Source organism: Triturus cristatus, chromosome 1_1 (assembly GCF_964204655.1).
Source record: "Triturus cristatus chromosome 1_1, aTriCri1.1, whole genome shotgun sequence".
Lineage (NCBI taxonomy): Eukaryota > Metazoa > Chordata > Amphibia > Caudata > Salamandridae > Triturus > Triturus cristatus.
In genome coordinates this window covers 598,584,238-598,606,912 of record NC_140579.1, presented here as the reverse complement: position 1 = coordinate 598,606,912, position 22,675 = coordinate 598,584,238, and the positions used below count along the sequence as shown (strand labels likewise).

The following is a 22,675-nucleotide window of genomic DNA, read 5'->3' as shown; positions in this document are numbered from 1 at the left end:
GAGTGAGTAGTAGAGACTGAGTAGTAGAGTGAGTAGTAGAGAGTGAGTAGCAGAGAGTAGTAGAGAGTGAGTGGTAGAGAGTAGTAGAATGTAGTAGAGTGAGTAGTAGAGAGTAGTAGACAGTTAGTAGTAGAGAGTAGTAGAGAGTGAGTAGTAGAGAGTGAGTAGTAGAGAGTAGTAGAGAGTGAGTAGTAGAGAGAGTAGTAGTAGACAGTGAGTAGTAGAGAGTAGTAGAGAGTGAGTAGTAGAGAGTGAGTAGTAGAGAGTGAGTAGTAGAGAGAGAGTAGTAGAGAGTGAGTAGTAGAGAGTAGTAGCGAGTGAGTAGTGGAGTAGTAGAGTGAGTAGTAGAGTGAGTAGCAGAGTAGTAGAGAGTGAGTAGTAGAGAGTGAGTAGTAGAGTGAGTAGTAGAGAGTGAGTAGCAGAGAGTAGTAGAGAGTCAGTAGTAGAGTAGTCAGTCAGTGTCAGTCAGTGTCAGTCAATCTGTGCCAGTCAGTGTCAATCAGTCAGTGCCAGCTAGAGCAGCTCTGCTGACCTGGTTCTCTGGCTCTAAAGCAGCTTTGCTGACCTGGTTCTCTCTCTCTAAAGCAGCTCTGCTGACCTGGTTTCTCTGGATCTACAGCAGGTCTGCTGACCTGGTTCTTATGCTACAGAGCAGCTCTGCTGATCTAGTTCTCTGGCTCTACAACAGCTCTGCTGACCTGGTTCTCTGGCTCTAAAGCAGCTCCGCTGACCCACTTCTATGGCTCTGAAGCAGTTCTGCTGACATGGTTCTCTGGCTCTAGAGCAGCTCTGCTGACCTGGTTCTCTCCCTCTAAAGCAGCTCTACTGACCTGGTTTCTCTGGCTCTGCAGCAACTCTGCAGACCTGGTTCTCTGGCTCTAGAGCAGCTCTACAGACCTGGTTCTCTGGCTCTAAAGCAGCTCTGCTAACCTGGTTCTCTGGCTCTAAAGCAGCTCTGCTAACCTGATTCTCTGGCTCTAATGCAGCTCTGCTGACCTGGTTCTCTCCCGCTAAAGCAGCTCTGCTGACCTGGTTTCTCTGGCTCTACAGCAGCTCTGCTGACCTGGTTCTCTGGCTCTAGAGCAGCTCTGCTGACCTGGTTCTCTGGCTCTAGAGCAGCTCTGCTGACCTAGTTCTTAGGCTCTAGAGCAGCTCTGCTGACCTGGTTCTCTGGCTCTACAGCAGCTCTGCTGACCTGGTTTTCTGCACTCACGATGCACGCACCCGACTTCGCGAAAATATATTTAAAAATAATATAAGTTTATTATAAGTATAAATATATTATTTTGATGAATATCTTACATAATCTCTTGCCTTAATATGTATATTAAAGACACATACATATCATTTTGGAACATACATTTTTTTTGCGGGAGTTGCGCACCCAGCGCGCCCCAGCACGTATATGATGTCACGCGGGACCCGCAACCGCGCAAACATCTCGTACCGTAATGCGCATGTGTCACGAATGCGCGGAAGCAGGAGTCGCAGACTGGTCGCATACTAATCGCGCATATCACGTCATATTAAATGTATATGATGTAACTGAAAAACACGCAGCCGTCGCACACCATACGCGGACCCTTCATGACTTTTCTAAAATGGCGGCTAGAATGCGTGCACCCACCGTGATGTGTACACTTTAAGTGCGCGACTCCAAAAAAAATAGATTTTTTTTTAAAGAAAATAATATAAATATATTAAAATAAAAAATGAAAACAAGAAAATTAATATTTCAGTTTTAATTAAAAATAATTACTTTTTTTCAATTTTCAGAAACATATATAATGTTATTTAATGAATAAAATATTTATAAATAGTTAAAAAACAGTAGAAAATCAGTACTAAAAAATAGATATAACTACTATCACACTTAAAAGTTAGCATTTAAAAATCCTTTGAAATTCACTGAAAAAAAACATAGGTTTCAGAGACGTTATAGATAGAAATTAGCATTTAAAAAACCTTAGAAATTCACAGAAAAAACCATAGGTTTCAGGGGTGTTATAGTTAGCTGCCCATTTCACTCATACAAAACCATAGAGATTCCTCCATTATAGTTAGTTCTAACTATAACTCGCGCGCCCGCAATGCACTGCTGATGATGTCACATATTGCATCATTCATGACATGGTCAGTGACATCACTGATGACATCTCAAATGACATCACTGATGACATCATCCACTTGACAATCTGATACACCTCATTACACACTAGTATAACCTTTCATCACTCACTGGAAAATACAGAGTACCATATTTGAAACCATTGACACACCAATACCAGTTACTACATACCCATTCACTGATTCCTAAGTCTACACACACAACTACCCATTCAACAACAGAATCATCTATACATGCAGTCATTAATTAATAGAACACTATCAAATGCACTTATACACATATATAGACATTGACACATCAGTAGTCATCTTAGTCGGTTATGCAGTCATCCTACTCACTCATGAAAAAAAATTATCGCACTTAAATTTACTCACTTACACAATTATCCAACAACACCTCATTTATTCAAACACATAGTAACTCATTGTTAATATGTTAAAAAAGCAACATTACAATTACACACTCATTCCTATAGTTACTCTTACAATCACTGATTCTTACACATACATATTTATATACACCAACTCTCACATACAATGCCTTTTATTTTTTTATTTTGTTGAAGATGTACAACTAAAACATATATTCGCTCACCAGCACACAAATAAATACACTCAGTCACCCAAACAACTGTTTCCACATGCACTCTTAAACCCATACACCTAGTCAATCAACCATTCACACATCTATGCATAGAGTTACACACACCCCATCCAACCACACACACACTCAGTGTCCCATGCAAATACTCCCCCAACTAATCAATAATAATATACACACTCATGTAGTTAGTGACCAACTGATGCAGCATGTTATACAACAGAGACAGTGATGCACACATTCACATAGTTTAGTTACTAATCCATATATTAAGTGAGACACTTTTAATTACTCACTTAAAAAGACAGTCAGACAGCTACTAAATCCTCCATCCAGACAGTTATATATCCACTCAATCTTCAATACAGATTGGTATATATATAATACATATTTAAATTTCAAACTAAACCACATTCAGTGGATGATGTCATCAGTGATGTCATCAGTGATGTCATTTGAGATGTCATCAGTGATATCATCAGTGATGTCACTGACCATGTCATGAATGATGCAATATGTGACATCATCAGCAGTGCATTGCGCGCGCGCGAGTTATAGTTAGCAGAACTAACTATAACGGAAGAATTTCTATGGCTTTGTATGAGTGAAATGGGCAGCTAACTATAACACCCCTGAAACCTATGGTTTTTTCTGTGAATATATAAATATGTATATATATATATATATATATATATATATATATATATATACACATACATATATATATATATATATATATATATATATATATATATATATATATATATATATATATATATATATATATATATATATATACATACATACATACATACATACATACATACATACAAGGTCTTGGAGTAGGAGTTGGCTTGGACATGTTAGCTAAGCCACAAACGTTTTTTGCAAAAGACACTAAGGGCTGTCTTGCGATGCTTTCACCACAAAATAAAAGTATAAACCTTCATATCACTCACTCAATCTAGAAGGTGTCCAGGTTGTCATGGGGATGTACATTTGAAATATGTTTTGATTACTTACCGAAGTCACATTTTGAAGCAGTGGTTAGAGAGAGAATACAAGTACTGGCATCAACACAGCTGTGTGCCCGAAGCTGGTTATGTGTTGTTGTCTTGTACGGCAGCCTTTAGAGGGCACACAGGCTGCAGTTTGGAAAAGAGGGCACACAATATCCTCCTTTGCCACTTCTGGTCCACCTACAAAATAACTGTGCTATTGGTTGATGCACATCCAGGTACGTGACTCTACCTGACTTCAAAGGGACTCCTGTAAACGTCCCACTCTGACGTGTCTTTGCTGCGTCAGCCACACGTACACCTTTTACTGGAAAAGATTATTTCCCATCTTGTTTTGAGTCAGACCTTGTTTCACATGTCTCTACACTCTCAAAAGAGACAGGTCAGCAGGCTATCATAGCAGAGGCTAACCTGACAGAAAACAGACAGAGTGAGACTCTCGGAGCAGAGACATGTCGGGCCTGCCTGCCAGGGCACTGGCAGTCTGTATCTGAAGTGTGCCTTCCTTTGCCATGACTGACATCTCTGCTGTGCCAGACCCTTGCTCAGGGCTTTAAGTGGGATGAAAAAACTGGGGGTTCTCTCAAATGGGAGTGGCCAAAGTAATTAAGGGCGTGACTTAAAACACATGCTAAAAATCTGTGCTTAGCATAGTGTGCCGCCCAACTTGTATTTTACTGTTTCTATCATTGTATCCAGATATATGATGCAACAAGTAACATCATACCTACAAGAAGTCAGGACTATTGACTTTGTCAATGGTTGTTAGTTGCGTAAGATAAATAAGCAGCAACTATGGCTTGTATATAATATTGAAAAAGCTTCCACTTAAAGCCCTGGTGACACCACGACAATGTTGCTGCTCCTGAGTTTAAAAAGAGAAGGGAAATCCAGAGAGAAAATGACTCTCTTTAAAAGATTTCCCTTCCACTACAACGCTCACTTGGCATTACGTTATGCTGTAACTTCTTCACTAGTGAGAAGTGTGCAGTGTGAGCCGCACATCCATGTGCCTGCTGTCACTGCATTGCGGGGAAAAAAACGGTCCGTCTGTGCCAAGGCACAAAACAGAGCCCGATAGGGACCCGTTTCGAGGCTCCCTTTAAACAAGCATTTGCATAGCCAATAGGTCGCGCTTTTGGGACCCTAGAAGTACTTCGGTATGAAGCACAATATCCTTAGTGCAACAACACCAACTGTTGCATAGCTAAATACTTATAAGGTCCCAAAAGCGAGACCTATTGGCTATGCAGATGGCAGCGCTGCAAAAATGAAAGCAATCGTGGTGCCGCGAAAGTGAAAGTAATCGCGGCTGTAAGGGTGCCCGCGAGATACAGAGAGCTGATACATGGAGAAAATTAGTATGTTCTGTTTTAATATTCCCGGATGCATTATGGGGCAGTGCAATTTCATCTCAATGCACTTACCTAGCCAGTTCTACTCAATTTGCATCATCTGATGACCTTTTGCAGCATCTCGTGTGTCATTAAGCACTGAGAATTGTTTTATGAAGTAGTCCTGCGTTGGAACTGGTCACATGTTGCATCAACATAGGTAGAGATTTAGCAAATCCCATGTAAAGGGACTGATAATAATATAAAACAAAATATATGCACTCTCAGCCCCATAGCTCCTAGAGACAGGAGGCTCTTGCCGTACAAAGACACTTAGGAGCCCATATATTCCTAACAATGAAGGACACTGCGCAGTAGAGGCTGAAAAATCGATTTTTACATGCACAAAAAAATATTTATTTACTCAAGTGAACTTCAGTAACACGGAGGGGTCCAGCATGAGCGGGGGATTAAAAAGAAAAGAGATGAAACAGACAGATTTCTAATGCGCCTTGTTCCCTTCATAATGTTGTGGTGGGAAGAGGGCGCCTGTCAGCTGAGATCATGCAAAGCTGCCCCCAGTGTGTGAACAGAGCACGTGCGGGCACGAGCGTGAAAGGGTGGGGGGGTCACAAAGACGTAAGGCTGGAGAAGGGCGAAGAGGCGGTACTAAAGTGGCTCTAGATCAGCACTGGGAATGAGGAAGAAGGGCGGGGCTATGAGGATAGCAAAGCAGCACATGGACAGGAAGAGGCGCGAGGAGATGGAATGGGAGGGTCTAGAATGTACAGCAGCTCGCGGGCAGGAGAAGGGGAAACAGAGGGTATTGAAGGAGGCAGGGTTATAGCAGTAGACAGACCACGGAGAAGAGTGGGGCGGGATTAGAGTGATAGAGCAGTACACAATCATGGGGGAGAAGAGAGAAAGGGGCGCAACTGTTCGTTCGTTTTCCGAGTCTAACTGAAGTGCTGTAATGGCGAGTGTAGGGTCAGTCATGCTTGGCCTGTTGTTCCTTTGTTGTTTCCCCACCGGCGATTGTCAGGCGTTAGATTGTGAAGGTGAGCGGATCTGTTCTGCTTGCTTTGTGTAGACAACGACGCACTCTGAACTACCCCTTACACACTGACAATCCCTCATCGCGATCGCGATCACTCTAAAAGCAAAAGGGATCGCGATGACGCACGCTAGGGATGCGCGCACAGCAGCGAGGGGAGGGGTATGCTTCTGAAGGCTGGCGCAGGAAAGGCAGATGGCTGGGCGAGAAGGGAGGGGGAATGCGGGGAGCAGCTGTGAGCGTGCACGCCATTGTGCACTGTAGCTTGTCGCCAGCACAAAAATGTGGGTAGCACTTTCTAAACCCACCTACTAAATGTCTCACCAGGTCAACGCATGCCCTGGGTCAGGTGAGACCTAAAAAAAGGGTGATTGTCGAATCCTTGTGTATTGATCCACAACTGTTACAAACGGAGATGTGTATTTAGTTAATCCTGGCAGACCTTTGTTTAGGAATCGTCAGAGAGGAAGAGAGAGAGAGAGAATTAAATGTGTTTTGTTGATCCCGACAGACCTTTTGTTCAGGAATCGTCAGGGAAATAGAGGTTTATTTAGTTAAACTTGGCAGACTGTTTTTCTTTCCCTTTGGGTATTATTAGAGAAATAGGAATTATCTAAGAGGTTTATCCTGACAGTTTGAATTAGGAAAACGTTCGAGAAGAGGACAAGTTGACATTTTGTATTTATATGTTAAGTGAGTTGTTTTTCTAAATATATATGTATATATAAATATAATGTAGATTTGTGATTGTTATATCATGTGTATTAGATTATGAGTTCTCTTGCATTATCAGAGGTACCAACTGTATTTTTAGTGTGAACTACATTAGGAGAGTAGCCTTTAAGAAAAGTAAAAGTTTTTGGGTGGATTAAAAGGAAAATTGTGAGGTCATGCCTTTTGTGGTACTGTAAATTCTGAACCTGTGTTATAAACATCGTCGTATTATGACAATTTTGGTATCAGCAGACCGAGAATGGTTAGGATACTATGCACAAGCATTTTCGCCATATTCGAGTGAAGAAATCACCCTGAAATCATAGTTTCCGTTCTGAACCCTCGGTTTCCATTGAACGGCAGCCATTTTGTGGTTGCCCTCACATAGGCCAATGACTAGGCCAAAAATCGAGTCTGAAGGACACATACACCTTTGCTGACTCCTCTGTGACCTGGGCAAGCTGAGTCCACTGCCTAAAGCCAAACCTGCTCGGCCAGTTCCTTTCCCAGTGGCCGAACGAGATTAGTATCAAGGCACAACATATCGTAAAACCTTTCATCACACACAAACCATGCCTAATCTCACACACACCTGTCCCTGTTTCTTACTTTATGACTTGCTTTACGAGGAGGAGGTGCCCGTTTTTATTGGGGGTCCGTCGATATCTGATGAAAGTACTGAGCCTTGCCGGATAATTAATTGAGGGCTGGACAAACTGAAAAATGGGCTTGTCATCATGACTCTGCTTTTTCTTCGTAGTGAAAATATGTGAATGGTCAACTGTAAAATAAGGAATGTTTGCCTAAAGCACAATATTTTGTATAAAAGGAGAAGGCTGGCTTTGTAAGTTTGAGCAGTCTCCTGAGAATATACACCGTGTTGTACTTCTAGGATACCTGTTACTGGTTGCAGCCAATAAATATGATCTTTGACTTCACCAAGAAGACTCTGTGTTTCTGTAGTCTGAAACAGGAAGAACTCGAAGTCTTAGGGTGTGTCCCCTGGCACCGCTGGGTTCTGAAAAACCCAGTACTTCAGTTGGCGCCTAACGTAGGGCGAATTCAGCGGTACCGGTCCAAGCCAGAGGTTCGTGAGGAGCTTCGTGTGAAAATTCTGGAGGAAGGCCGCCACTTCATCGACCCCTGCATGTCGACGTGGTCCGAAAGTCTTTGCTGCGAGGTTCCCCGCTTCCCAACGGCTACGAAGGACTTCTGCCCTGACTATCGCCCTGTTTTGGACCCTTGATGTTTGGTAGAGCGAAACGATAGACGAGTCTTCTGGTGACGTCATCGATACCTCAGTTAAGTATAAGTGGAGCGTCTCCCAGTCCTTAGTTTGGTTCTTAGTTTGGTATCCCCTTGGGATCGCTTTGATTTGGAACTTGCAAGTACCAAAGCCGAGGGACTCGTGTATTCACGAGACTATCGTATTCGATAATCCTTTGAAGTTTGAAGCTAGACTAGAGAGCGAAGATGCCTGGTCTTAGCAGACTTGGAAATTTGTTTTGTCTTAGTTGTAATAGGGATTCCCGATTGGAGGACTCGTGTCCGGTTCCTCCGATTGGAACTCCAACCTATGAACTATATGTGAAACATGGCGTAGGCCCCATCACATGGAATGAAGTATGGATCTGATACACCAGGAAAGATGGTGCTTTAAAATGGCCCCAATATGGTAGTTTTGACACAGAGATTCTGGATAATTTGGAGGTTGAACTTTTTAAGAAGAAAGCCCGGCCGGCGATGTTTGACTCTTTCCGCCTATGGCGTAAGGAAGCCAAACAGAAGGAAATTAAATTAGCAAAGAGAAATAAGAGAGAAAAGGGTATCTCGAGAATGCAAGCTGCTATGCAGTTTAAAGATAATGAAGAAGAACAGATGAGTGAGCAGTTGCACAGGCAACGTAAAATGGTGATCGATAGATGTTATCCAGTTTTGCCGCTTCTTCAGCAAGATGCAGCAAAAGAAATTGAGAAAGATCCTTTAATGTCACACTTGTTGAGTTCGCCACCCCCTTATGCGCAGAGTGCTACAGCACCATCGCAACCTATAGTTGTGCAACCCCCAGTTATTGTGCCTCAGGTTCTTCCACAGCCGCCAGCTCCTCTTCAGTTGGCTCCTACTCCTATGGCGCAGCCCCCTCAAGGGCCGCCGACTTTGCTACCTCCTTCATCTGTACTTCCTACGACTTTGTCTACTACATCGACTGCCTCTTCTGGTGTTCTTCCTGATACTGCCTCTGTGTCTGAATCTGCATCTGCCTTGCCTCCCTCTGTTTTTCCTCCTGTTCTTTTGTCAACTTCTCCTTCTATCCGACAGAGAATGACTGATACTGTTTCTAGCCTTATATTTCCTCTCTTCGGGTCATCTGGTTTGACCCCTGGTTCGGAGCGTAAGCAGTCGCGTAGTCAACTGCCTGATTCTCGAGAGAGAAAAGTGTTTGACCATATGGCGCGTAAATGGGTTACTTTCCCTTTTAAATATGATGTAGAGTCTGTTATGGATGTCTTCCGTCAATGGGAAGCACCAAAACAAAGATACGTTTTTGAGAAAATGTGTGCTTTCCTTTGTGAGGAATTGGAGGATAATGATTTGGAAACAAATCCGCCTGAATAGTGCCGTGTACGGTTTGAGTTTTCAAAGGGCGCGATTGTGGGTTCTGATGTTGAAAAAGCAGTCACGACGTTGTTGTCCTTTAGGAATAAGGATCCTTCCCAATCACTGTTTGAGCCTGACTCCTCAGTTAGGAAGAAAGTGCGACAGTACCCAATGAGAGAAGTCCCCCCGGTATGGAAGGAGGCCGTTGCGGCTGATGCCGTTAATAATATTGATGCTGCTCCGGCTCATTTTCAGCGTGTTTGGGTACATGTTCCTTGGAAGTGAGCTGAAGTTTTAGCGCTTAAGCAGACTTTGCCTGACCCCCGTAAAAACCCTGCTGGGTATTATAAGGAATTATCACAGACTGCAGACTCATGCATTATGAATTTAGCTGACATAGACATGTTATTTGGGAATGTTGTTCCACAGCCTTTGTGGAGATTGATTCGCCATGCAGATCACGCGCAAGAATTAGGTGACACATGGGCTAATATTAGTACTGCAAATGATAGACAAGTTGGTGGTGCCAAGCCTGAGCCTTTGGTAGCAGAACTTCCTGCTAGGATCATTACTTACATGAAGACTTTAATGCCTGCAATGCGTGTGAATTGGGATAAATTGTCTGCATGTAAGCAGAAGAAAGATGAGACAGTGTCTGATTTCTTCACCAGGTTTGAAGAAACGTTTATCGACCACAGTGGTCAAGATATGAGTACAGAAGGTGGTCAACGGTTGTTCGTTGACAAGTTTGTGCACAATTTGCTTCCCGAGCTGTGTAAGAAATTGAAAGATTCAGAGAGTTCTTGGGCCGTTTCCTCTTCAGCACAAATATTGGCGACTGCACAGTACTACAAAAATAGGGATAAAGATGAGAAGGATAGGGCAGAAAAGAAAACTAAAGAGTTAAAGACGAAGGTTCTTTTACAACAGGCGTATCCACCACGTGGTGGTCAGAGTAACTATCAGCAACCTCAACAGTTTCAGAGAAACTCGCAAAGGTTCGAGTATTCTCAACCACGTGTTCCTGTAGGTCCCAACCAGTGTTCTTATTGTAAAGAAGAGGGTCATTTCAAGTATAGTTGTCCTATTTTGTTACAGCGTACGAATGGTGCTTCTGGCGCAAGAGGTCAAGGTGTTCAACAAGCTCCTAGAGGTAAAGGACGTGGAAGTGTCCCCCAGAACGCGCGTTCCCTTCCGCCTCAGAATTCAATGAATAGTTTTGACCAGCAAAATAACTCGTCTGGTAGGACGGCTCAGTACTATGCTGACGACTATTATGCAGAAGATGAGAATATGGAAGGTAATGATTGCTAGGACAGCCATAGACAAAGAGAGGGAGTTGTTTCAGTTCCAGTAGATCAGAGTGGGCCATATGTTAAGGTGATTACATCAGGTGTGTCAGAGCCTTTTCTGTTGGATACTGGTGCAACAAAGAGTTCTATTATGCACTCAAAACTCCCTGGCGCACCTTTGTCTGGCAAGACAAATGTTTCAGTAGGTTTTTCTGGCGCCCCGGTTAGGAACCCGATTTCTAGTCCTATGTCCCTTTCTGTTGGACCTTGTGAATTGGAAGCACCCCTTATTCTGACGACAGGTTGTGGTGAAAACTTGTTAGGATTGGATTTGTTGAAAAGATTGTATGCGACATTATATTGTTCTCCTTCGGGAGTAAAACTTACACTGGGTAGGAAAGTGATCTCTCCAATGTATTTGTCGAAGGATAAACTGCCGACAGAATTGTCGTTTCTTCCTGATATTCTTTGGGCTACTGGTCCTAATGATGTGGGTCTTTTGGAAATACCGCCATATGTTGTGACATTGAAAGCCAATGTTAAATTGCCACGCATTCCCCAATACAAGATCTCTAGTGAAGGTAAAAAAGCGTTGCTAGCGATCATTTATGATTTGATTGAAAAAGATGTAATTGAAGAGACAAGAGGCAATGTTTGTAATAGTCCTGTTCTGCCTGTTTTAAAACGTACTGACCCTTCTCAGCCACCTGTTTACAGGTTCGTGATTGATCTTAGAGAGGTCAATAAAATAGTTGTGCCACAGTTTCCAGTTGTTCCTGATATCACTGCCCTATTGACTATGATTCCAGCTTCCGCCACCTGGTTCTCGGTGATTGACTTGAAGAATGCTTTCTTCAGCATCCCGATTGCCGAGGAGAGCAGGGATATTTTTGGCTTCAGTTTAGGAGGCCGAAGCTTAGGCTTCAAACGCGCTCCTCAGGGCTACTGTGAAAGTCCATCAATATATAGTCAAGCCTTAAAAACACAGCTTGATGCAATTGTTTTACCTGATGGCGCTACCCTTATTCAGTACGTCGATGATTTGCTAATCACTGCAGATACTGAGGAAATTTGTAAAGAAGCCACCTTGTCGTTGTTGCGTCATTTGTCTGATTTACATCACAAAGTGTCTCTTTCTAAACTGCAAAATTGTCGACAAGAAGTGACCTACTTAGGTCATCTCTTATCGAAGGAGGGAAGGAAACTGACCCCAGAAAGAATTCAGGCAATTGCAAAATTGAGTGTGCCAAGGACACAGAGAGAAGTACGTGCTTTCTTGGGCATTACATCATACTGTAGACAGTGGATACCGAATTTTTCTTTGCTGGCCAAACCTTTGGTAGCATTGACCTGTAAAGATACACCGAATCCTGTTCCGTGGTCTGAAGATTGTCAGAAAAGTTTTTCCGAATTGCGTAATGCATTGTGTTCGGCTCCTGTGTTGGGTACCCCCGACTACAGTAAGCCCTTTACACTGTATGTCCATGAGAAAGAGGGTTGTGCATTGTCAGTGCTGACACAGTCTTTTGGAGATAAGCAGCGTCCATGCGCGTATTTTTCGTCGACTTTGGATCCGGTAGCTAAAGGATTGCCGAGTTGCTTGAGAGCCACAGCGGCAGCAGCTGTTTCTATTCGACAGTCTGCTGGGTTAGTGATGAATAATATGTTGATTGTGATGGTTCCACATGCAGTGGACACGTTGTTAAACAGGACCAAGACACAGCACTTAACTAATGCTCGATTGTCAGGTTACGAGTTGACACTGTTAGCGAGTCATGTGCACATAAAGAGATGCAATACGTTGAATCTAGCCACGTTATTGCCAATTTCAGTAGAGACAGATGATGTTGAACAGCATGATTGTTTTCTCAGGACAGAAGAAGAAACGAAAGGGAGAGTAGATCTTAAAGATACTCCTCTTGTAAAGTGTGATGGTACCTTATGGGTGGATGGTTCATGCTTCAAGCTTCCGAATGGTGATACGACTGCAGCATATGCTGTCACGACTTTGCATACGATTGTTGAAGCTGCACGTATACCACATAATTCAGCTCAAGCAGCAGAGTTGATTGCACTTACAAGAGCGTGTGTGTTATCGAAAGGAATGAAAGTGACCATATATACTGACAGCCAGTATGCGTTTGGTGTAGCTCATAGTTTTGGACGATTGTGGAAAGAACGTGGGTTCCTGGCTTCGCATGGAGCTAAGATTCAGCATGGTCAGTTGGTGAATGAGCTTCTTGAGTCACTGACCTTGCCATTACAAGTTGCGATTGTGAAATGCAGTGCACACAAGAAGGTTACTGATGATGTTGGTCGTGGTAATGCATTTGCTGACGAAATTGCAAAAGAATCAGCAAAAGATGTGATGAATCGAATGTATGTTGCAGGCCCTGCAAGATGGGTTGGTGATGTTGGAATGTGTGAAGATACGATAGAGAGTGTGAAGTCTCTTCAAGCTGAAGCTTCAGAGAAAGAGTTGAGTGTGTGGAGAGAAAGTACGGGTAAATTGGATGAAAATGGTTGTTGGGTTGACTTGTCAGAACATCAGCGATGGTTGTTACCCGATGCGTATGTGCTTGCAGTGGTGACAATGGCTCATGGAATGGCCCATATCAGTGGGAAAGGTATTTGTAAGTTGTTGGCTCCAGTATGGCAAAATGCTGGAATTCCTAAATGTGCAGAGAATGTGGTCAAGAATTGCATGGTGTGTCTGAAGTACAATCCTGGTAGGGGAACCCCAACTCCAGCTGGTCATTTTGCGCCTCCAACGTATCCGTTTGAGGTTTTGCAGCTAGATTTCATCCACATGGAAAGGTGCAACAATTTGAAATACGTACTCGTTGTTGTTTGTGCCTTTTCAAGATGGGTAGAAGCATATCCCTTAAAAGACAACACTGCCTTATCCACAGCTAAAGCCCTTGTCAAAGAATTCTTACCTAGGTTTGGAATGCTGAGAATGGTCTGGAGTGATAATGGGAGTGAATTTGTGGGTCGTGTGATGAAGAAAGTATGTGAGGGGCTAGGTATCCAGCAAAAATATCATGCTGCAAATCACCCCCAATCAGCTGGACTAGTAGAGTGCTATAATGGCAAGATCAAATTGAAGTTGGCAAAGATACAAGCGAGCACTGGTCTTAAAGGGCCTGACGCTCTGCCCTTAGCACTCCTATCGACAAGAATGACTGTGCATTTGCGAGTGGGACTTAGTCCCTATGAAATTGTGTTCGCCCGCCCGGCCAACATATGGGGAGTGCCAAGACCGACAAAATTCAGTGAGATCGAACACCCTGTACTGCTTGATTATCTGTATGAATTGACGGCTAAATTGTGTGTTTTACACCAACAGGTTCACGATACTCTGCCTCAGGTCTCTGAAGCTCCAGGACATCTTATCGATCCTGGATCATGGGTGCTGGTCAAAAACTTCCAACGGACAAGCAATGATCAGCCCCTCTGGACCGGCCCCCATCTCGTCCTTCTTTCAACAAGATCAGCTGTTCGAGTGGAAGGGAAAAAGAACTGGATCCACGGCGTACACTGCAAGAGAGTCCCTTTGCCTCTACCGTACGACCAGTGGGTCCAGGAGGGGATCGCCGACTCTGAGACTGAGACTGTGCCTTGTTTTTTGCCTTTTAGCGATGCACGTGTAAAAGGAACACTTTCTGAACAAGAAAGTGACAATATTTTGCAAGAAGCTGTGCCACCGTCAATTCGATTGAACACGACAGAGCCTGAACTCTTGTTCCAGAACCAGACAGTACCTGGAAGAAGCCGCTACAATCTGAGGCCGAGAACTATGGACAAATAAAAATTATTTTTCTTTGCTATTTTTGAAAGTGCAGCTCTCTCATCTGAGAAACTTTCTTATTTTTGTTTTTTCGAACCGCCATCCGGGTTCAGCTGTAGGGTCGTGGTTGCCCAAGTCTTTGGAGTGCAGCTGAAGACGTTAGGTCGACAGTTCTGGTCGGTCTAAGGGAGTTGCCCTGGACTGACAGAAGCATTCCTTAGCATAGAACACCCTACCACCATGAGCAGCAATTAGAGAGGATGGAGTTTTTCGAGAATGAGAGACCTGTCAAACAGATGAACTTTAAAGCCAGAATGTATGTAATGATGACAAAGAAACGATTTTTGATATTATGTATTTTCATGTTGCTTAGTGTGATGATGTTTTTAATAGGATATGTTTTATTCTCTTTTCAAGTGACATTTGCACCCACTACACAGCCCATACCTCCTTCTACTGTTTCCTCGCATTTTTTTCACCCCCTGCCTGAACATGAGTCTGCTAGAAGATTAGAATTTGTTAATAATTCATTCATTCAGCTTCTACACCAACACCAATTAGTAGTGAATACAACTAACTGTTGGGTGTGTGGTCTTATGCCGCACACTACTGATAAAGGTATCCCTTATCTGGTCCTGCCTTTCAGCCATAATGGTTTTGTGTGGGCATATAGAACGATATTCATATACGCTCATGAAGCCAACCCCCTACGTTCTGTGAAAGATAATCCTAAGAATAGTGCTCTAGTTAAGGGTATAGTAGATATGATTAGGGAAGATATTTCCTATGAGACTATCCCAAGAGATGAGACACTAGCATATATTGGATGGAACATAACAGGATATGGAGTTACTCTGAGTGAGAACCAGCGAGCAAAGAGATCCTCCCCGATCTGGATTGTACCCCATCAGGGTCACCTATGTCTGCAAGGTAATGGCAAGAATCCCAGAGCTCAGTTAGGGAAAAGTATCTGCACTGAAACATATGTTTTTGCGTCTCAGACTTCCCCTTCGTTCTTAGCAGCTGAGGGTACCTATTTCATCTGCCATAATAGAGCCTATACATTGTTGCCCCCTGACTTCTCAGGCACATGTTTTGTTTCGTTCCTGTTGCCTCCCACCTACACGGCCGCGGCAGATTACCACAAGACAAGGATAGTTAGAGGTGTCATCAGTAAAGAAGACACTGCAGGACAAGAACTTGGAGATTTTGTAAAGGGTTTTCTGCCGTTTTGGGGGCCTATGGTTAACAGCAGGAACATAAGGCAATTGACAAGGGTGGTTGAATCCACGGTAGATGAAACCGCCGGTGCCCTTAGTAATTTTGACAGCTGAGCTCCAGTCGGATCGCCTTATGACTCTTCAGAACAGGGTCGCATTAGACGTCATACTTGCAGACCGAGGTGGGGTATGTACAGTGATCCAATCAAGTTGTTGTGGTTTCATTCCAGATAACGCTCCAACAGTTTACCAGGCCATTTCCAAACTGCATAAGATCTCCGAATCTATACACGTGGATAAAGGAGATTGGTCATTGATGGGGTGGTTCTGGGAATTGATATCTGCCTGGGGATGGAAGATTCTGATAGTCATTGGGATGATCTTAGCCATTCTTTTCCTGTTCTGTCTGTGTGTACAGTGTGCTCCTGCAATATGTGGCCTCTGTGCTACATCGTGTGTAAGGAAACCTGTATCAAGGGACGAGCTAAGAAATAGGATGATGCTACAGCAACATCTCAACGACTTCATGAACATAGACCTGGACTCAGACCTGGACTCAGATTAACGTGAGGATAGGTTATTGCCTATGTAAGGGCAAAAGGAGGGTCTGTGGTACTGTAAATTCTGAACCCGTGTTATAAACATCGTCGTATCATGACAATTTTGGTATCAGCAGACCGAGAATGGTTAGGATACTATGCACAAGCATTTTCGCCATATTCGAGTGAAGAAATCACCCTGAAATCATAGTTTCCGTTCTGAACGCTCGGTTTCCATTGAACAGCAGCCATTTTGTGGTTGCCCTCACATAGGCCAATGACTAGGCCAAAAATCGAGTCTGAAGGACACATACACCTTTGCTGACTCCTCTGTGACCTGGGCAAGGTCACAGAGGAGGTCATTTTTGATATTATGTATTTTCATGTTGCTTAGTGTGATGATGTTTTTAATAGGATATGTTTTATTCTCTTTTCAAGTGACATTTGCACCCACTACACAGCCCATACCTCCTTCTACTGTTTCCTCGCATTTTTTTCACCCCCTGCCTGAACATGAGTCTGCTAGAAGATTAGAATTTGTTAATAATTCATTCATTCAGCTTCTACACCAACACCAATTAGTAGTGAATACAACTAACTGTTGGGTGTGTGGTCTTATGCCGCACACTACTGATAAAGGTATCCCTTATCTGGTCCTGCCTTTCAGCCATAATGGTTTTGTGTGGGCATATAGAACGATATTCATATACGCTCATGAAGCCAACCCCCTACGTTCTGTGAAAGATAATCCTAAGAATAGTGCTCTAGTTAAGGGTATAGTAGATATGATTAGGGAAGATATTTCCTATGAGACTATCCCGAGAGATGAGACACTAGCATATATTGGATGGAACATAACAGGATATGGAGTTACTCTGAGTGAGAACCAGCGAGCAAAGAGATCCTCCCCGATCTGGATTGTACCCCATCAGGGTCACCTATGTCTGCAAGGTAATGGCAAGAATCCCAGAGCTCAGTTAGGGAAAAGTATCTGCACTGAAACATATGTTTTTGCGTCTCAGACTTCCCCTTCGTTCTTAGCAGCTAAGGGTACCTATTTCATCTGCCATAATAGAGCCTATACATGGTTGCCCCCTGACTTCTCAGGCACATGTTTTGTTTCGTTCCTGTTGCCTCCCACCTACACGGCCGCGGCAGATTACCACAAGACAAGGATAGTTAGAGGTGTCATCAGTAAAGAAGACACTGCAGGACAAGAACTTGGAGATTTCGTAAAGGGTTTTCTGCCGTTTTGGGGGCCTATGGTTAACAGCAGGAACATAAGGCAATTGACAAGGGTGGTTGAATCCACGGTAGATGAAACCGCCGGTGCCCTTAGTAATTTTGACAGCTGAGCTCCAGTCGGATTGCCTTATGACTCTTCAGAACAGGGTCGCATTAGACGTCATACTTGCAGACCGAGGTGGGGTATGTACAGTGATCCAATCAAGTTGTTGTGGTTTCATTCCAGATAACGCTCCAACAGTTTACCAGGCCATTTCCAAACTGCATAAGATCTCCGAATCTATACACGTGGATAAAGGAGATTGGTCATTGATGGGGTGGTTCTGGGAATTGATATCTGCCTGGGGATGGAAGATTCTGATAGTCATTGGGATGATCTTAGCCATTCTTTTCCTGTTCTGTCTGTGTGTACAGTGTGCTCCTGCAATATGTGGCCTCTGTGCAACATCGTGTGTAAGGAAACCTGTATCAAGGGACGAGCTAAGAAATAGGATGATGCTACAGCAACATCTCAACGACTTCATGAACATAGACCTGGACTCAGACCTGGACTCAGATTAACGTGAGGATAGGTTATTGCCTATGTAAGGGCAAAAGGAGGGTCTGTGGTACTGTAAATTCTGAACCCGTGTTATAAACATCGTCGTATCATGACGATTTTGGTATCAGCAGACCGAGAATGGTTAGGATACTATGCACAAGCATTTTCGCCATATTCGAGTGAAGAAATCACCCTGAAATCATAGTTTCCGTTCTGAACCCTCGGTTTCCATTGAACGGCAGCCATTTTGTGGTTGCCCTCACATAGGCCAATGACTAGGCCAAAAATCGAGTCTGAAGGACACATACACCTTTGCTGACTCCTCTGTGACCTGGGCAAGCTGAGTCCACTGCCTAAAGCCAAACCTGCTCGGCCAGTTCCTTTCCCAGTGGCCGAACGAGATTAGTATCAAGGCACAACATATCGTAAAACCTTTCATCACACACAAACCATGCCTAATCTCACACACACCTGTCCCTGTTTCTTACTTTATGACTTGCTTTACGAGGAGGAGGTGCCCGTTTTTATTGGGGGTCCGTCGATATCTGATGAAAGTACTGAGCCTTGCCGGATAATTAATTGAGGGCTGGACAAACTGAAAAATGGGCTTGTCATCATGACTCTGCTTTTCTTTGTAGTGAAAATATGTGAATGGTCAACTGTAAAATAAGGAATGTTTGCCTAAAGCACAATATTTTGTATAAAAGGAGAAGGCTGGCTTTGTAAGTTTGAGCAGTCTCCTGAGAATATACACCGTGTTGTACTTCTAGGATACCTGTTACTGGTTGCAGCCAATAAATACGATCTTTGACTTCACCAAGAAGACTCTGTGTTTCTGTAGTCTGAAACAGGAAGAACTCGAAGTCTTAGGGCGTGTCCCCTGGCACCGCTGGGTTCTGAAAAACCCAGTACTTCACTTTCTTTAAGAAATCTTCCAAGGGGAGGCAGGGAGACAAAGGGACTCCTTTAGGCCATATGATTTCCACATTTCCAGGAGACTCTGACAGAATAAAAAGACATTGTCAGGAATGGGCAGAAGGCACAGAGACTTCCCTGGTTCCATGGCCCCAAGATGGCTCTTTTGATAATACAGTGATAGCCCATGTAATATCATATATTTTAGGAGCATATAAAGGAGATAAGAGAACAAAAAGATTAGCATCATTGGACATGTGGAAGATATTCAGTCAGGATTCCCATGTTGAAGCCACAGCATCACCCCCGACATATTCTGAGATAATTAAAGGGCCCTTATGCCGTCAGGGTATGTAACCAGCATTGTCAGTGGAAGATAAGGAATCCATAAACCTCAATAGACTCAGTGGACACTGATGTTCCAGCTGTAGGCTATAAAGATCCGATATTAATTCCTTTGACTGACATAAACAAAGTTACACCAAAGGTTGATGACTTATTAAAAATGGGGGAGGTTGATTTTGCTCAAACAATTAATGAAGACCCTCTTAAACCTGAAAAAGTATATGAGGGAACAGTGTCCTTAACAGGAGACATTTCAGTACAATTAAGACAAGACAACAATGGAAAATTGGTGGAACAAAAGTCAAAAGATATATTAGAATGGGCTAGCAAGATTTCTCAAAACTCAAGTCAGGGAAATGGATATTATACTAGCACCCCACAGGTGAAGTTTGATTTAGGGGCACAATCAAAAATATATCAGGAAGAGGATAAGGGTTATCGTGCCATGACCGCCACTGTTAAGGGAATACAGAATACAATTAAGAGATTAAGCACTATTGCTGATGACTGTTCAAATATATATAATTCATATCATTTAAACCAGATGCAAAGTCAGTTGTAAGGGACATAGGATATGATCTAGAAATCAAGAATGTGACAGGAGAGGATGAGAAAGCTAGGGAAGAAATAAACTCAGTGGTTAGTGAAACTAGAAGAGTTCTTGACCAGGAACGTATGGAATTGTGGCAAGAGGCTGAGAATAGAAATGCTGAAATAAATAGAAGAAGATTAGAGGAACAAAGTGCTTGTAGAGAACAAATAAAAGGAGAGCAGGTGTTTCCCAGTAGTACAACAAGGTCTGGGCGTCCATTTCGCGCAGAGGGTATGATAGAGTTAGGACAAAGTTCCCCTCCAGCTGAAGTAAGATCCCTTCATGTACGAAATATGCAGGGAATGACAAGTTTTATACAGAGAAAAGAAAGGAAAGGAAACAGTGACTTGACACCCAATGAAATAGTAGCAAAGGGAGAAAATAGTTGGTATAATGTTGTCCCATTTACTAATAACCTTGAAGGATGGACAGCAGGCATGGTGCCACAGATGAAAGTGTGGGCAAGAGCAGGATCCTTTGACCCTGAATTGATAAATATGGCTGATTTATGTATTTTTCAAGGTTATGGGGATCCAGAGTGGGATTATGATTACATGCAACAAAGTCTGTGTGTGTGGAAGAAATATGCTTTAAGGTCTGACACACCTTATGAGGGACATGGTGACAGGAATACCGCTGAAATGCAGATGCCACTGGTGTATAAGACACAGGGAGCACAGCCTGTCTATGTTCCATGGCAACACATGGATAAAGAAAATCTAAAAAAAGGCCTGCCTCCATTACATGAAGGAGCAGGGAAATGGATAAAAGCATTTGAAAATGCAACAGCTGGGATACCTTTAGCTCTTGGGGATGTAAAGAGCCTTTTGAGCTCCATAGTAGGGGATGAGGTGGATAGTATAATGAGAAGTGCAGGGATACAAGGAGTAGCTATTACTAAAGGAAAACGTGATGAGTCTGCTTTTGGAATGGTGCGCTCTAGAGTGTGGACTGAATTAAGGAATGGGTACCCAGACCGACCAGATATTGGGGCATTGATGACACAAACTATGTCTCCAGGACAGTCCCGTGCAGACTACATAACAATGATGAAGAAAAAGTGGGAAGCAGATGTAGGACCTGTAGACATGGGAGGTAGTTGAAGATTATTCTACAATGTTTTAAAACAGGGGCTACCAGGAGATATAAAAGATCATTTAGATCAGGTTGTGGCTTTGGATGTAAAACCCTGGGCAGAAATACAAGGACATATTATACATTTTTGTAGGAAAAAGGAAGAAAAGGAAAGGAGGAATAATTACCAAAGTGACAGAGCCCAAGCTAAACTGGTGACACAAAAGATACAGAAAAATGAGAAGGAAAAGACAGTAAAAGAAATGACTGTGCAGGTTCCTGTTGCAAACAGGGAGCAAGGAAGTGGTCAAAGAGAGGGGATGCAAGGAAAAATAAATTTTAAATGCCATTACTGCGGTAATATTGGACATTTTATTGCTGAATGTCGCTTTAAGAAGAGTGATGAAGCGCAGGGAGTGACAGAAATAGGGAGAGGAAGGGGAAGACAAAATGTGAACACGTCAGGGCCAGCGCCTCAATATGGTCCTTATCAGTATGCCCCCTATCCTCAACAACAAATAACTCCACTACCACAGGTTTATATGCCACAACAGCAATTTGCTAACGTACCTATTCAAGGGGCACCAGCACCTGTTGTGCATTGAGGAGGCCAGCATCAGGTGCAGACTACTGCTCTGGTGAGCACAGGGTGTCAAGGACAAGGGGGGAGTGATTGTTCAAGGAGCAAACCTCTTTTATCATACAGCCTGATGGGACGCACCAGGGAATCCCAATAGTACTGTGGTAGCTAGGACTATAGACCCAAAGGAAGAACCAATGGTAGAAATGATTATAATGGGAAGAAGGTATGCTTTTTTGGTTGATGCAGGGGCAACAAAATCTTGCCTCTCAGAAGGAAATGTTCCATTGTCCTCTGCCGCCATGGATACGCAGGGCTTCTCTGGTGAAGTACAGCGCATTCCATACACAACACATGTGCCCATAGTGGTGGCAGGAGTGCGAACGCAGGAGCGTTTCCTTTATTCTCCAAATTCACCAGCAAATGTATTAGGAAGGGCTATCATGTCTAAATTAAACATGACAATAAGATTTACCTCTGATGGGTCCAAGACATGTGAAATACCAGGGCAAGCGAAATGTGGGATACATTTACTAAGAATACCAGAGGAAAATATGGTTGGAAGGGCAGAGCCAGTGCATTATAAATTGCTAGCAGATGCAGTACTTACGGTTCTGAAGACAGAGGAAATACTTTTAGGGAGATGGATGGAATTACCACCAAGATTAATTTTTAGGAGACAAGCTGGTGGTGATGAACTAGGACAGGTGAATACCCTTTATCTTGAGTGCATGGAAATATCCAGAAGGTGGGGCGCTCTGGTGGCATCAGATAATGATGGAGGAATTTGGAAGGTCCTGATTTTCTTATGCCTGGTCTGAGACCGCGGGACATTTCTGATTCAGAACTCTTTTCAGACGATCCCACCAGGACTGAGATAGTTTATACACACACTGCACCCTTGTTAGTACGTGTTTACCGTGCACAGACCACGTTACCAGTTGTGCCATCCCCCTCCAATGATATTGAAGCACTTGCAGCAGTCCCACCTTGTGTCTGGACATCAGCTCCAGATGAGGTAGGACTGATACTATCTGCAGAACCATTTAAGATAAAGTTGAAGCCAAGAAGGTATTAGAGGGACAATACAAAGAC

General features: G+C 43.3%; 1 protein-coding gene across 1 annotated transcript in view; it reads left to right on the top strand.

Moving 5' to 3' along the window:
• Positions 1 to 21,029, top strand: part of LOC146870690 (uncharacterized) — a 67,627-nt gene extending 46,598 nt beyond the window's left edge. The window contains exon 2 of the mRNA XM_085643530.1: positions 19,879 to 21,029. Coding sequence (XP_085499656.1) covers positions 19,879 to 21,029 — 1,151 coding nt within the window. The remainder of the gene's footprint in view (positions 1 to 19,878) is intronic.
• Positions 21,030 to 22,675: the final 1,646 nt, after the last annotated feature.